At 34.4% G+C, this 12,862-nt stretch overlaps 1 protein-coding gene across 3 annotated transcripts in view; it reads left to right on the plus strand.

Annotated features, from left to right (window-relative positions):
• ADGRB3 (adhesion G protein-coupled receptor B3) overlaps nucleotides 1–12,862 on the plus strand; it is a 650,534-nt gene that overhangs the window by 596,063 nt on the left and 41,609 nt on the right. For all 3 annotated transcript variants that reach the window (XM_004673604.2, XM_004673605.2, XM_012721768.1), the window contains 4 exons: nucleotides 1,902–2,052; nucleotides 5,140–5,209; nucleotides 7,614–7,680; nucleotides 10,313–10,398. In XM_004673604.2, the coding sequence (XP_004673661.1) occupies nucleotides 1,902–2,052; nucleotides 5,140–5,209; nucleotides 7,614–7,680; nucleotides 10,313–10,398 (374 nt within the window). The remainder of the gene's footprint in view (nucleotides 1–1,901; nucleotides 2,053–5,139; nucleotides 5,210–7,613; nucleotides 7,681–10,312; nucleotides 10,399–12,862) is intronic.

A 12,862-nucleotide genomic window follows, 5' to 3' on the forward strand; every position in this document is an offset into this window, starting at 1 on the left:
ATCAACCCTATATCGATAACTTTTTAAGTGAAAAAGCACTATGCTGGCACATAAAATTCAGAGGTGGCAAAGTGGTGGAAGAAAATGGAGTAGTAATTAGAATGTGTAGCACACCTTTGGGTATTGAGTGGAAAAGTTTCTTTGGGAATTAAAGTTGGGGTCAGAAATTACAGGTGAGGAATGAACGTGTTAGTCAGCCTACAGATGAATTTAATTCCAAACTTGGGAAAGAAGTCTCCATATTTCAACTCTAGAAGAAATCAGGGTTGGTTAGAGCCACCACATTATGCCTGAAGTAGGAGTAAAAGTGTATAGAAAAGAGTTCAACAAATTCATGGGTTTATCTTAGTGAAGTCATCTTTGTAAGAATTTAATAAATTTAGTAATATATAGATGTAAGTACTACATGAAATAAATCATGTGCCAAAAAACTGTAATAGTTTATTTTTGAAATAACATTTCTACATTATTTAAATGTCAGATGTGCATCTTAATAAACCAGAAGCAGTATATACTACATTATGTTCACCAGTGAAAGTGCAGTTAACTCTACATGCAATTGACCCCTTTTACTCAATTTACCCATCCTCTTCCACTTCCCTTTCAGGTAACCACTAGCAGGCCTTACAGACCATATCTATTTTCATTTTATTTAATTCATCCATTAGCTGATTTTCCCCATATTCTATATATGGGTGAGATAACTCCATTTTTGTATTTCTTAAAATAATAATAGTCAAAATTGGTTCAGTTCTTTCTATATGCTGAGCACATTGCCACTCATCATTAAAATAATATGATGAGATAAGCATCATTGAAGTTTTTTAATAGAAATAAAAATCAACAAAGCCAAATTAGCATCTGATGAAGTTCATCAGAACAAACAAACAATATGAATGGTTTGAGCCAGGATTTCAAAAAAATATATCCTATTTTCATAGTGGACTGAAGCAGAGGTAGAGGTGTAGGAGTTGTATTTTATTTCTTTGTTATGAATCTGTTTTTGTTTGTTTGTTTGTTTAGTTTTATGTTTTTGCTCTTTGCAATTTTTGTAAACAAAACTGAGGCTGAAATGGAAGAAATTGGTTCTGTTACTTTTCTGGTTTAAAAAGACTTGAATTCTAACAAGATCCTACACAAAGAAATGATGTCAATTGTGAAATAAGTAGCACCCAGTGCCAGAATGAAGCTTCTCATCTTTGTATAAGAGTCACAAGTAACTGATAGTTGGCACACTTAAGTTACATGAGAGACAGTATCTATGAAAACGTGGCTGAGAACTGCCAGTGATTCAATTAGCTTTTCAGAATGATTTGATTAGAACACATTGTACTGTAATAACACAGATGCAATATATTAACTACATATATAGGTTATTAAAATACATAAGTTATTTAGTCAAATCTCATTTTATACTTTGCTCTTATCCTTTGAGTATCACACTGTATAAGTCATTTGCTTTAAGGCTTTTGTGATGCAATCTTGACAGCAACACAGATGAAACAACAAAAAATCTTCATTAAAAAGGAAAGATAAAGAATGTAGCCAAAACAATTATGCAAGGTATTTGTAATCCATTAAACCGAAGAAAGAAGCATCACATAATTACATCTCAAGAAAAAGAAATCCAGTTAATAAGTAATTTTAATTTCCCTTCAGTTTAAGTTTACATTTCAGCTTTTCAAATAAATAAACAGATGGAATTGGGACTTTTTTTTTTATCTTAGTCATTATATACAGTAAGAAAACTGTTGAGTTTCTAATTTCTGAAAATAATCATTCTGTCCCCCCTCAAAAAGAAAGTAGATATTAGAAATAACATTAATGCTTTGGAGGCCAAGATTCCTCCAAAGGACACAGTTCCCCTTCATATTCAGAATGAGTCTCTTTTGTTTCCACAGAGCATCTGTACAACCACCACTGCATTTTTGCACTTTTTCTTCCTGGCTTCATTCTGTTGGGTTTTGACTGAGGCGTGGCAATCATATATGGCTGTGACTGGAAAAATTAGGACACGGTTAATAAGAAAACGCTTTTTGTGCCTTGGATGGGGTAAGCATATTAATAGACCCTTTTGTGCTCTTGTTAAATGACATGGGACACTTATATAGCAACAGAGAGTGACTATCTCCAGGCTACTTTTCTTTATATGTAGTTTAATATCAGGGAGTGGAAAGATATGAGACTGGTCCATTTGAACATTCTTTAGTCACTTGGAACATTGAAAAGAATATATTGAATAACCATGTAGTTATTCTATTTGTAGGTCACAATGACTAGATGCATGTGATTAAGACCCGAGGTGTTTTGTGTGTGTGTGTGTTTTTTAAGATTTATTTATTTATTCATACAGAACTGGAGTATGGACCAGAGATGCGGAGGGTGAGAGAATTCACCGGGGACAGAGTGGGGAGCAGAACAGGCAGATCGACGAAGTACACTGCTGAGGGGAGCAGCGGGCGAGTCAGGAGAGGTCTGCCACACCATGTGGTCACCTCCGGGGCAGGCGGGGATCGAACTCATGCAGAAGTGACTTAAGCTTCTTAGTGCAGTGCTTTAACCTGCTGTGCCACCAGGAAGGGCCAGACCTGAAGTTTTTATGGAGACTAAAGCAGACCATTCTCTGCTAATACAATTCTGCATATGCAAGCTAACTAAATTGAGGACTCAAAACATGAAACTTTACTAGTCATATATTCCTCACACCAAGAAATATTTAGGAATGAAAACAATGAGAGACAATAACTATTCATATCACAGGGAGAAACCATCTTGAAAAGCCATGAAGATTCATGATTAGTCTGTGGAGTCCTCAAACAAAAATTAGACATCATAAAAAAAAAATTAGACATCATAAAAAAAATCTATACATTTTTATAAGGCCAAAATCTTCATTATTTAAGAAACTAGATTTGGGGCCCTCCCTGGTGGTTCAGTGGGTTAAGGTGTAGCACTGTGAAGCTATCTGCAGCCCACTTCAGTGCAAGTTTAATCTCCGCCCTAAAGGTGACCCACATGAACAGCAGACCTCTCCTGGCCCACCCTCTGCTCCCCTCAGCAGTAGTCAGTCCACCTGTTCTGCTCCCCACTCTGTCTCTGGTGAATCCTCTCACTGCCCCTGCAACTCTGGCCTGTACCCCAGTTCTGTATGCATAAATAATAAATAAATCTTTGGAAAAAGTAAGAAACTAGATTTAGAGGAGAATGAAACAGGATTTTTTCATGTTTGTTTTTTGAATTTTAAAGTATTAGGGCACTTGAACCAAACACACAACAGGTACCTAAGGTAGCAGGAGACTGGAGAATAGGTGGATTTTCCAGTAGGTGGATTTATTGTAATAGAGAATAATTCATGCTAGAAGAAAAGGACCAAGACTATCCCTTAGGTTTCAGCAACGATCTAGCATGTCTACTTATGTATTTGGACTCTTTGCAATGGCAAATAGGGAATGTTACTATGAAGAAATTGGAGAATGTACCCTACTTATGCTTTGATAAACTTTTGTTTAGATTCCACACCAAAGATTTTGTAAACTTGATCTGATATGAATTGGGATACTTTGTCATGAATTCAAACCTTAGGTTCTAGAAATACAAGAATGCTTGCCAATTAAAACTTTTCTTCAAATAAAAGGATGTTCAGGGTTGTCAGCTGCCTTACTAAAAACTATTACTGAAGATATTGAGGTGGGGATTTACAACTGTTCTCCAAGTTTAAAGTTGATAATAAATTACTCTGCAAAAAAGCTTACTGCCCAAGAATCAGGAAACCTGTGGGTGGGCAGAGTAGTGCATGAGTTGCAGCACAGGAATCATATTTCAAAATAATAAATTTAGAAAAATCTTTTAAAATAAAAACTTTGAATAAAGACTACTAGCCCTTCAGTTGTGACCCAGGAGAGAGAACAGGTTTTTTGCTTGTTTGTTTTTGGTTATATAGTCAATCGAAAAAATCAACAAATGCCAGGCATGAAGGAGAAGGAGGGAGAAGGGTGGAAAGGGAAGCAGAGCAAGAAGAGACATTTTATATACTTATAAATATGCATTGATAAATGTAATGTTCTTTCTGTTATATATAACTGTGCATATAATAATAAATCATAAACATATGCATATACAGAAAGAAAAAAGGCCAGTGTTGTCCTTCTCAGGGGTTCTCCATAGTGCTTTTCATCAAGCACTATGAAGGAATGTGGTATCATTCAGCAAGATTCACAGAAGAGGATCGTAGAAAGAATGGCAAAGATAGCAATAGAAGACAGGTGGAGGGAACTTTAGAAAGTGAGTAGATGATGAATTTTTCAACCTGAAAAGGCAAACATTCATTCCTGAAAAGAAGGTGTGACCAAAACCTTACAAAAACTTTTAAATTATATAGACAATTCTATTCACACACATACAAGGAATGTACCTTTGAAGCTGAGTGAGGTAAAGATATTTTATATAAAACTAAATGTAAAGATGTTAAATCGGTGCAGATGAGCAGTAACTGAATTCTGAGGACCTAGCAACACATGAAGTGATGTCTACTGAGAGGTCCATGAAGAGAAGTCGCCTTATATTTTCTGATCATCCTGCAGAATTATTAAAGGGAGGTAGCAAGGAAGTCTAAAATTAATTTTATAGGGTTCTTAACCCTGTTATAACATTTTTGTTATAATTAAATCAAACTATGAATTAAGTGCTAAGATTTTTTTTTTAACTTTATTATAAGTGCAACTTGTTAAGGATCAAGCACAGCATCCTGAATGTCCCACTTCTGTGATGTTTTTTCTGGTGTGTTGGAACATTTTTTTCCATTTTGGTTTTATAACTATAACTTTCCCTTATAACAGTGTAAACCCCTAGGGAAAAAATAACTTAAAAGGTATTCTAAATCTCTGTTATTAGTTTCCTTTAAACCCATGTCAAATGTGGTAGCATAGCAACATCAGATAACTGCACTAGGTTAAAAACACAACTGTCGCTCTCATACTTTTGCACTTGAAGATATTTTCAAATGGAACATAATTTATGAAGTCACTTATCCAAAGGTAGTTCCTCTGATTGCAGAATCTCCAGCTTGTCCTGATTTTCTTGTGAGCCAGTCTGCGTAGAGATAACATCTGAATGTGAAATGTGACTCTGCTTTTCTTACAGGTTTACCAGCATTGGTGGTGGCCACGTCCGTGGGCTTCACCAGGACAAAAGGATATGGCACTGACCACTAGTAAGTCCATCTACAGGGATAATCATGCTTGTAATTAAGTGAATCATCAGTTATGCTTTGTCGGTCTTGGTTGGCACTGCTAGTGTGTCACATTTTGTCACTCACTAGCAATCATAGAAAGTGCCTGTGAGGATGATGTAAGGTACCTTTAAAGTCTCTGGAAGTTTCTTTTGTATGGGCAAAGGTTCAGAAATAAATGCCACGACACTGTTCAGAATCCCTGTTTTCATTTCCCAATTATTTCTAAAACCTGTCCATTTGCAGGTTCAATCTCAAATACCTTTTTGAAACTAGATGCATCTTGAAAGTTTTTCCCTTTTAGGATGTGGTTCTGATCTGAGAGCTTATAGTTTCATTGATGCTAATATATTTTGGTATCAGATTTTGTTGTTTAACTTTAGTTCTTAGGGTAGGGTAAAGTCCACTAAAATGAAGATCAGGAGAATCAATAGATGATGCATTAAAACATTCCTGTACTATGAAGAAATTAGAAGGGAGAAAAGTATGGTATCAGTTCATCTTAACCAAAACTGATATATTCTTTGAGATATTTTTAGGTACAGTTTATATTAGTATTTCGAATGTTAAAAAAAAAAGTTCATTGATATTTTTAGTTCACCTGTTTTGTTCAAGTTGAGAAGGCAATTGAGAAAGTGAAAAGGTCCTATTTAGAAGCACATTTTAAGGGGGAGGTGGTGTTCTGTTTAATTGTCTACAAGTTTTACTGAAGACACTGAATCACTACGAATTAGGCAATCTGGTGGGTTCCTCTAAATTGGGAGTGTGCCTGGAGACATCAATTCACCTGCCCATGCAAAAGAAACTTTCAGAGAATCTAAAAAACTCTTGTCAGCAGAGCACTTTATTTTCTTATGTGGTTATGTATTATGGAGGAAGATCCTCTCTGACAGCACCATCGATAGTGCTCGCTGCAGCACCTTTAAGCTATCGCTTTTTATATTCATCTGACTTTCTTGGTATGAGTCCAGTATTTGAAAAACACCGTACTGGGAATATGAAAAGAAGTAGGTTTCTGTATGATACGGTTCTTACTTTCAAAGAATATGATTAAATCCGAATGATACCAAGAGTAATATATTAGTTTAAAGATTACCTTACGAAAAAATGGAAGAAACTTAGTGACAGTCTCAGACACCAAACTACAGTGTTCTATCAGATCAAATGCTTTTCCCCAGGTGTTTTATAAAAATAGATATTAAATTGTCAAACACAAAGTGGAAAAGTAGAATTTTATCTTCCTGTTGTTATGGCAGAGAGCAATAGCTAAATGCAGACTTTGAATACACACATACATTTCTGCTATGTATACACAGGTAGAGAAAGAAAGATAGGGAGGGAGAGATTTGTAGTAATATATTTGTTACACTTCAATTTTGATTAAGGAATAGTGCATATAGTTATATCCACCTTTGTAGGGTACAGTTCTCTAAATTTTAACAAATTCTTATATCAGATAACCACCACCACAATCAGCACAGAACAGTTTATTGTTAGAACAGGTACAGTGTTAATTTTGAAGGCAGCATGCTGATTCTGTGGAGTAATATGGGAAGGGTCAAATGTCAGAAATAGGAGCATGAAGTGGTGAATTCAACTCTGCAGCAGCAATGACAGCAGCACCTCAAGTATTTTCCAGTTGACTCCTCTGGATTATGTACATGCAACTAGACAACCTACCAGAGCCTCTGTGCCAAGCACCATGTCCCCTTGCTATGAGAAAAGAGATGTTTTGACCCTAATGGGTTACTATGTCTTATCAATGTAAGCCTGAACGTGTTAGGAGAATTCAGCAATTGAAGTAAATACTGCTGCACTTATTTTTATTCAAAAGCTTATTTTTAGTGTATTTGTTTAGTAATCTGGGGGAATTAAAATTAGAAGATGAAAAAAATAGTACAAAATGTGTGTTATCCATTGTCTGCATTGATAGCTTTTACAACATTTTCTCCCAAAATCTCAATGGCCTCAAGGAAGAATGGTTAAACAATATCTGTAAAATTCTACAATCACACTTGTCATGCTTGAAAGTGTTTGAAACATCCCATAATTAGTACTATGAAACATTCTACAAAGCCCAAGAAATAGTCACCTTTACACTGAAAGTCAGTATAAAAATCTCAATACAAGAGTAATTGTTCTAAATGTATTGAAAAGTAACCTTAAACAATAAGTTTCTTTTCTGAGCGATGTATAGTCTTTTTTCATTATGAGATGATTTAATTCTAGCTCTTTTCCTATTTTCTGTGAATTTTAAAAATTATAAACCTTTGAAACATGCCAAAATGCAAAAATTAAATGCATAACTTAATTTACTTGAATCACATTTTAGTGGTTTTACACTGATCACTAATTTGTGTTAGTTTTGATCTGATGTTATTTCCAGCTGCTGGCTGTCTCTTGAAGGAGGTCTACTCTACGCTTTTGTGGGACCTGCAGCTGCTGTTGTCCTGGTAAACATTAAAATCAACTTATTTTGAAATTTAAGCAAAGAATGACTCCTTTGTTTCGGTAGGATCAGTAATTTTGCATTTTGTAAAAAAAAATATTTATGTATGCTTACAGAACTGGGGTACAGACAAGAGTGTGGTGGGTGAGAGGATTCACCAGAGACAGAGTGGGGAGTAGCACAGGCAGATGTACTGAAATGCACTAAACGCACTGCTGAGGAAGCAGCGGGCAGGTCAGGAGAGGTCTGCCATGCCATGTGGGTCAGCTCCCTGACTAGGGATTGAACTGATGCTATGGTGGCTTCTGCAAGCTTCACAGTGCAGTACTGTAACCCGTTGCGCCACCAGGGAGAGACTTATTTTGCATTTTTTGGTAAAACTTTGAATTGAAATTTATTACTTAAATTTGAGTACCAACTGCTATTCTATGTATCAATAGCTATGTCCTATAGTACTCTAAAATATTCTTATTTTGAAGGCTAAAGATTGTTAAATGGAGAGGTATGGGTTTTCTCTGACAGTAATTTCACAATTGTGAAGAAATTTGAGTTTTAATTTTTTTTTCCCTTTTCAAGAAATAGAATTGTTTGTTATCATTTCACTTGTATACTATCCTGTAAGATCTACATAGTTACGGTGCATATGTGAGAGGTTTCTCACCCTCAATACTGCAGACATTTTGGACCAGTTATTTCTTTGATGAGAGGCTGTCCTGTCTATTTGAGAATGTTCAACAGCATCACTGGTCTCTAACTACTAGATGCCAGTGATAGTTCTCAATTACAACAATCTAAATATGTCTCCAGACATCTCCCAATGTTCCCTGAGAACCTTAATGCGTTATGCAGATGGATTTAAACATTTTCTTTTTGGAATGAAAGAATAAAGCGCTTACATATTTAAAAATGGCAACATGAAAACTTCCTACCAATTTGCGTTTCTCTCTCTCTGGCTTTACAAATATTTCTTGCCCAATGAATCATTGAAAAACTAATCATCTGTGTTAAATACCAAGGTCCATATGTCTGTGCCACTGATTTAATTGGAAATCAACCTTAGATTTTTTTTTTTTGAACAATTCACTCAGTAAGTTAGAAGCTAGCAACATCTTTCTTCATAAAGCAACGTGACTTTTTTCTCCTTAAAGTTTGCTCTCCATCCTCTAAGCTAGAAGAGAGAGTAGAAATTATCAATGATTCACAAGAAAAAATATAATCTAGGCCAATGTCTTAGAGAAAATAGTAGAGAAATTAAAACTATTACACAGATTTGTCAATCACATTGAATTTTTACTTGGTCAAATTGTTTCCCTATGCTGAGACTAATATACATGTAATCCTAAAATGAGGAAGTGAAGAGTAAGTGTACAAATGAAATATTAAATTATAGTCTTCGGAGTGGTGATGAATTCTCTCATAATCAAATCATAAATTAAAAGAATCTGTGGAATATACTTTTTCATAGTTCAAATAATGAGAAGTCCAGAGCTCGATAGCTTTTCTCTTGATTAAATGGTACCATAACACAAGAGGAACACCTCTCTGATCCCTAACAGGTGCTTTGGCTCTAGCTGTTACACTAGCTGTTAACAAATTTTAGGTTTTTATTTCATCTGACCAGAGTACTTAGGGGAAGCTGGAACTTTCCTTTGTGCTTAACTGCCATCTTGCTTAATTTGAAACAGATTTCTGTACACTAGAAATTTCAGTGTAGAGTCTTCCCTGGTGAGAGAGGGGCACACCAATAGCCTGTGATCTGGAGGGGAAGGCCAAGGAAGGCAGAAGGAGTGTAGTAGTTTTCCGTGATGATCTTTGTTCCGGGGTTGGATGGTATCCTGTGTCAGGAAGTGCTGGTAGGTTAGAGAGCCAGACGTGTTCATCTGTGACAAGCTGCTACAAATAGCCCCTAGCTATCTCTTAAGTTTTTTAGAATCTCACTTGAGAAAGAAAAACATGTGTGATTTCATTTCAGCTCTATTATGCAAAAGGTCTTTTCAGTGAGAATGAGGGAGTCTCAGAAAGAAAGTGCTCAGAGATTTTTCAATAGAGCAATTATAAGAGTCAGTATTAGTGTCCATCACTTTAAGGTCTGGAGAGCTGAAGTCTTTCCTGTTGCCTAGAAAAGCATAGGGCATCAGAAGGCTTCCCACTCAGAGACAGATAGCCACACAATATGAAGAGTTGAGGCATTCTGTTATCCTTGCCAGGGGGACACAATTCCCCAGCATCCTTGACTGCTAGGGCTCATTCCACCTTCACACTGAGTTTCAGAATCTTTCACTCTCAGACAATAGGGTGCAGTGCATTTAACCAATTGATTGTATTTAAGGGTGACTCAGAAAGAAGAATGTGAGATTAACATAGTAAGGCATCACTTAAAAGGTAATTGAATGTTCATATTCACAGCATGAAAATTAATTGTACTTAGTATACTTTAAGTTATTAAATTAACACACCACTATTAAATTGTTTTATATTCTTTCATGCACTTTAATATATCTGAGAAGTGCTTCATATTACTATTTTGAATATACAGTTTTGGTAGTGATACATTAATTTAGAAGGTTTTCAGAAGAAACAGGGACTTGCTTCCCTTCAATATCATTGAAAGGTGAACCTTTGTTTCTATTTGACAGGTCAACATGGTGATTGGCATTTTGGTATTTAATAAACTTGTTTCCAGAGATGGGATCCTAGATAAAAAGCTCAAACACAGAGCCGGGTAAGCTGCAATTGGTGGATTTTGAAGGTTCTTTACCAATAAACCCCATACTCCAATTCTAGATCATCACTGACTGCATTTGACTGTGCTTTGAATTTCGTTCTTGACATACCACAGTGTGTCTGGTAGATTCTGCCATTTGAAAATTTCCAAAGTGCTATTCGTAAGTAATGTGACCAAAATTGCAAAATAATAAAATAACCTATTAAGAAAATCTAACTTTATGCATATTGCAATGTTTAAGAGAGAAGATTAAATGTTAAGGAGAAACTAAAAATATCTGTCTTTGAGTGAGGATTTTTGAATGCCCCTAGTAGTAGGGTAGACTGAATATAAGGACAGCCTAAAGCACAGCTGAATCAGGACAAGTAAACTTTTATAGGGGGGAAATGCTGCATTTTCTTCAATTAATTGTATTGGGGAAATGTTTCCCTTAAAATTATCTCTTATCATACACATTCTTATATTTTTATGATGAAATTTTTACTAACTTGCTGGAGGTATTCATAATTACCAAAGGTACATTTTTACCACTTATAAAACTTTAAAAAAGCATCTCCTTTAATTTTACTGTTATAATTTATCACCATATGTAATGACAATAATATTTCATAAGCAGATTGATAGTCATCTTTTAAGGTAATCTTTACCATATAAGTTTATAGAAATTTCAATGAAATATTAATGCCTTTGAATTTCCCTTTGTGACTTATAAAAAGTTTATAGCTTTCTCCTTTCTATAAAATTGTCTCTTCACACAAAACTTACCCAATCTTCTAATTTTTCGTAATTTATTGTTAATTAATAGTCATAGAATTTGATTACCAACTGGTAAGATTTTAAATACTATGTTTTTATCATCTATGTAATGTTGTAAATGATTGAGATTCCAGTATTTTTACCCCTAGTAAGAGTTGGTTTAACAGCTTTAAATGTGAAAATTGTGAAAAAATTGTTATCATTCCTATCAAGTATTAGAAATGTGATGTTATAATAACATCATTTGGAGATTCCTTCTTGAAGTGGGGTCACTCCCACTCCAGAGCATCTTTAAATGGTAGAACTGAATTTAATATAGACACTAAGCTTTCTATTCTTTTTCACACTATTATTTTGTTAATCTGCCAGGTATAATTGGAATTGAAGCAGTAACTTCTTCAATTATTTCTGTTCTGATTAATCATATAAGATTACATTGATAATACTCATTTTTTACCAGTGAGTTAAATACTTCCGATTTTTGTAAATTAGTTAGGATCTAACTTGGAAGTTAAAAAAAAAATCATGTTTAATATGTAGCTCTATAATTTAATATCTCTGTGTGTTTTGAGTCATGTTACTTAAATCTATCTTCGGTTCATTCTTCTTACCTGAAGGTGAGGATGATAATCTTGCCCCAGGTAGCATAGATGAAACATAACATGTATAAATCATGCATGAGCATATCTAACAAATAGCAAGCACTCACACAACAAATAATGGCTATGCACTTCTTAGGGTGAGCGAAATGAAGAAGCCAAGCTAGACAGGTGGTTTTCAAATGTCCTTGACTTCTGGCAATCGAGGGTCCATAATTCTACCATTCTTGACATTGCAATATTCAGAATGAGTATAATGCTAAGAACTCATTAAATTCATACTCAGTATTTTTCTCATTTAATTATTTTATTTGCAAAAGTTTGACTCACATAGCTCTTCGTAAGAGATAACATAAAGGAGACATGACACCACATTATGAATTTAGAAATTATCCACTTCAATTTACATACTAATTTCAAAACCTCTTTCTAAAATGATCGTTAGAAGTTGCATCTGTTTACCAGCAAAAATTGAGTCAGCTAGTGTTTTCTGATGCAGTGGTCACTGCTGGAGAATAAAAATCTTTTAAATATTTATATCATAAAAGTAGATTTCTGGTTACTGTCCAAAACAGGAATTATTAACAGATTACTATTATGCATTCCAAAAAAATTTAGAAGATAAAATGCTATTTTATGTATATAAATAAATTGAATATTGTAAAAACATCTTCATAAGTGTTATTGGAGGAAATTTCTTAGAAGATAGGCATATTTAAGAGTGAGTATATATATATTTTTTAATACAGAAAAGCAATGAGGGAAAATAATAAAAACTTGAGTGAAGAACAAATAATAAGAATTAAAGAAATGTTGAGCAGGAGGCTAATTAATTAACCTAAAAATTGATCTATATAAGTATAAAATTTGACCATTTCAGGATGCTTAAATATTCAGATACATCAAGCATTTCTTTTCAAACATTATTATTTAAAAACAAATAAGGTACCAAGATGTTCATCCACCTATTTTTCTCTATTTCTGTTTTCACCTTTTTATAAATAATTATTAAAGCCTGTCAGGTGTATAGTTTTTGCCCAATAAATATTTATTGAGAATATATTTACTTAGGATTTATTACAATTATCAATACATCTTACATACAT

This window comes from Condylura cristata, unplaced genomic scaffold (assembly GCF_000260355.1).
Source record: "Condylura cristata isolate star-nosed mole 26May11 unplaced genomic scaffold, ConCri1.0 scaffold00001, whole genome shotgun sequence".
NCBI lineage: Eukaryota > Metazoa > Chordata > Mammalia > Eulipotyphla > Talpidae > Condylura > Condylura cristata.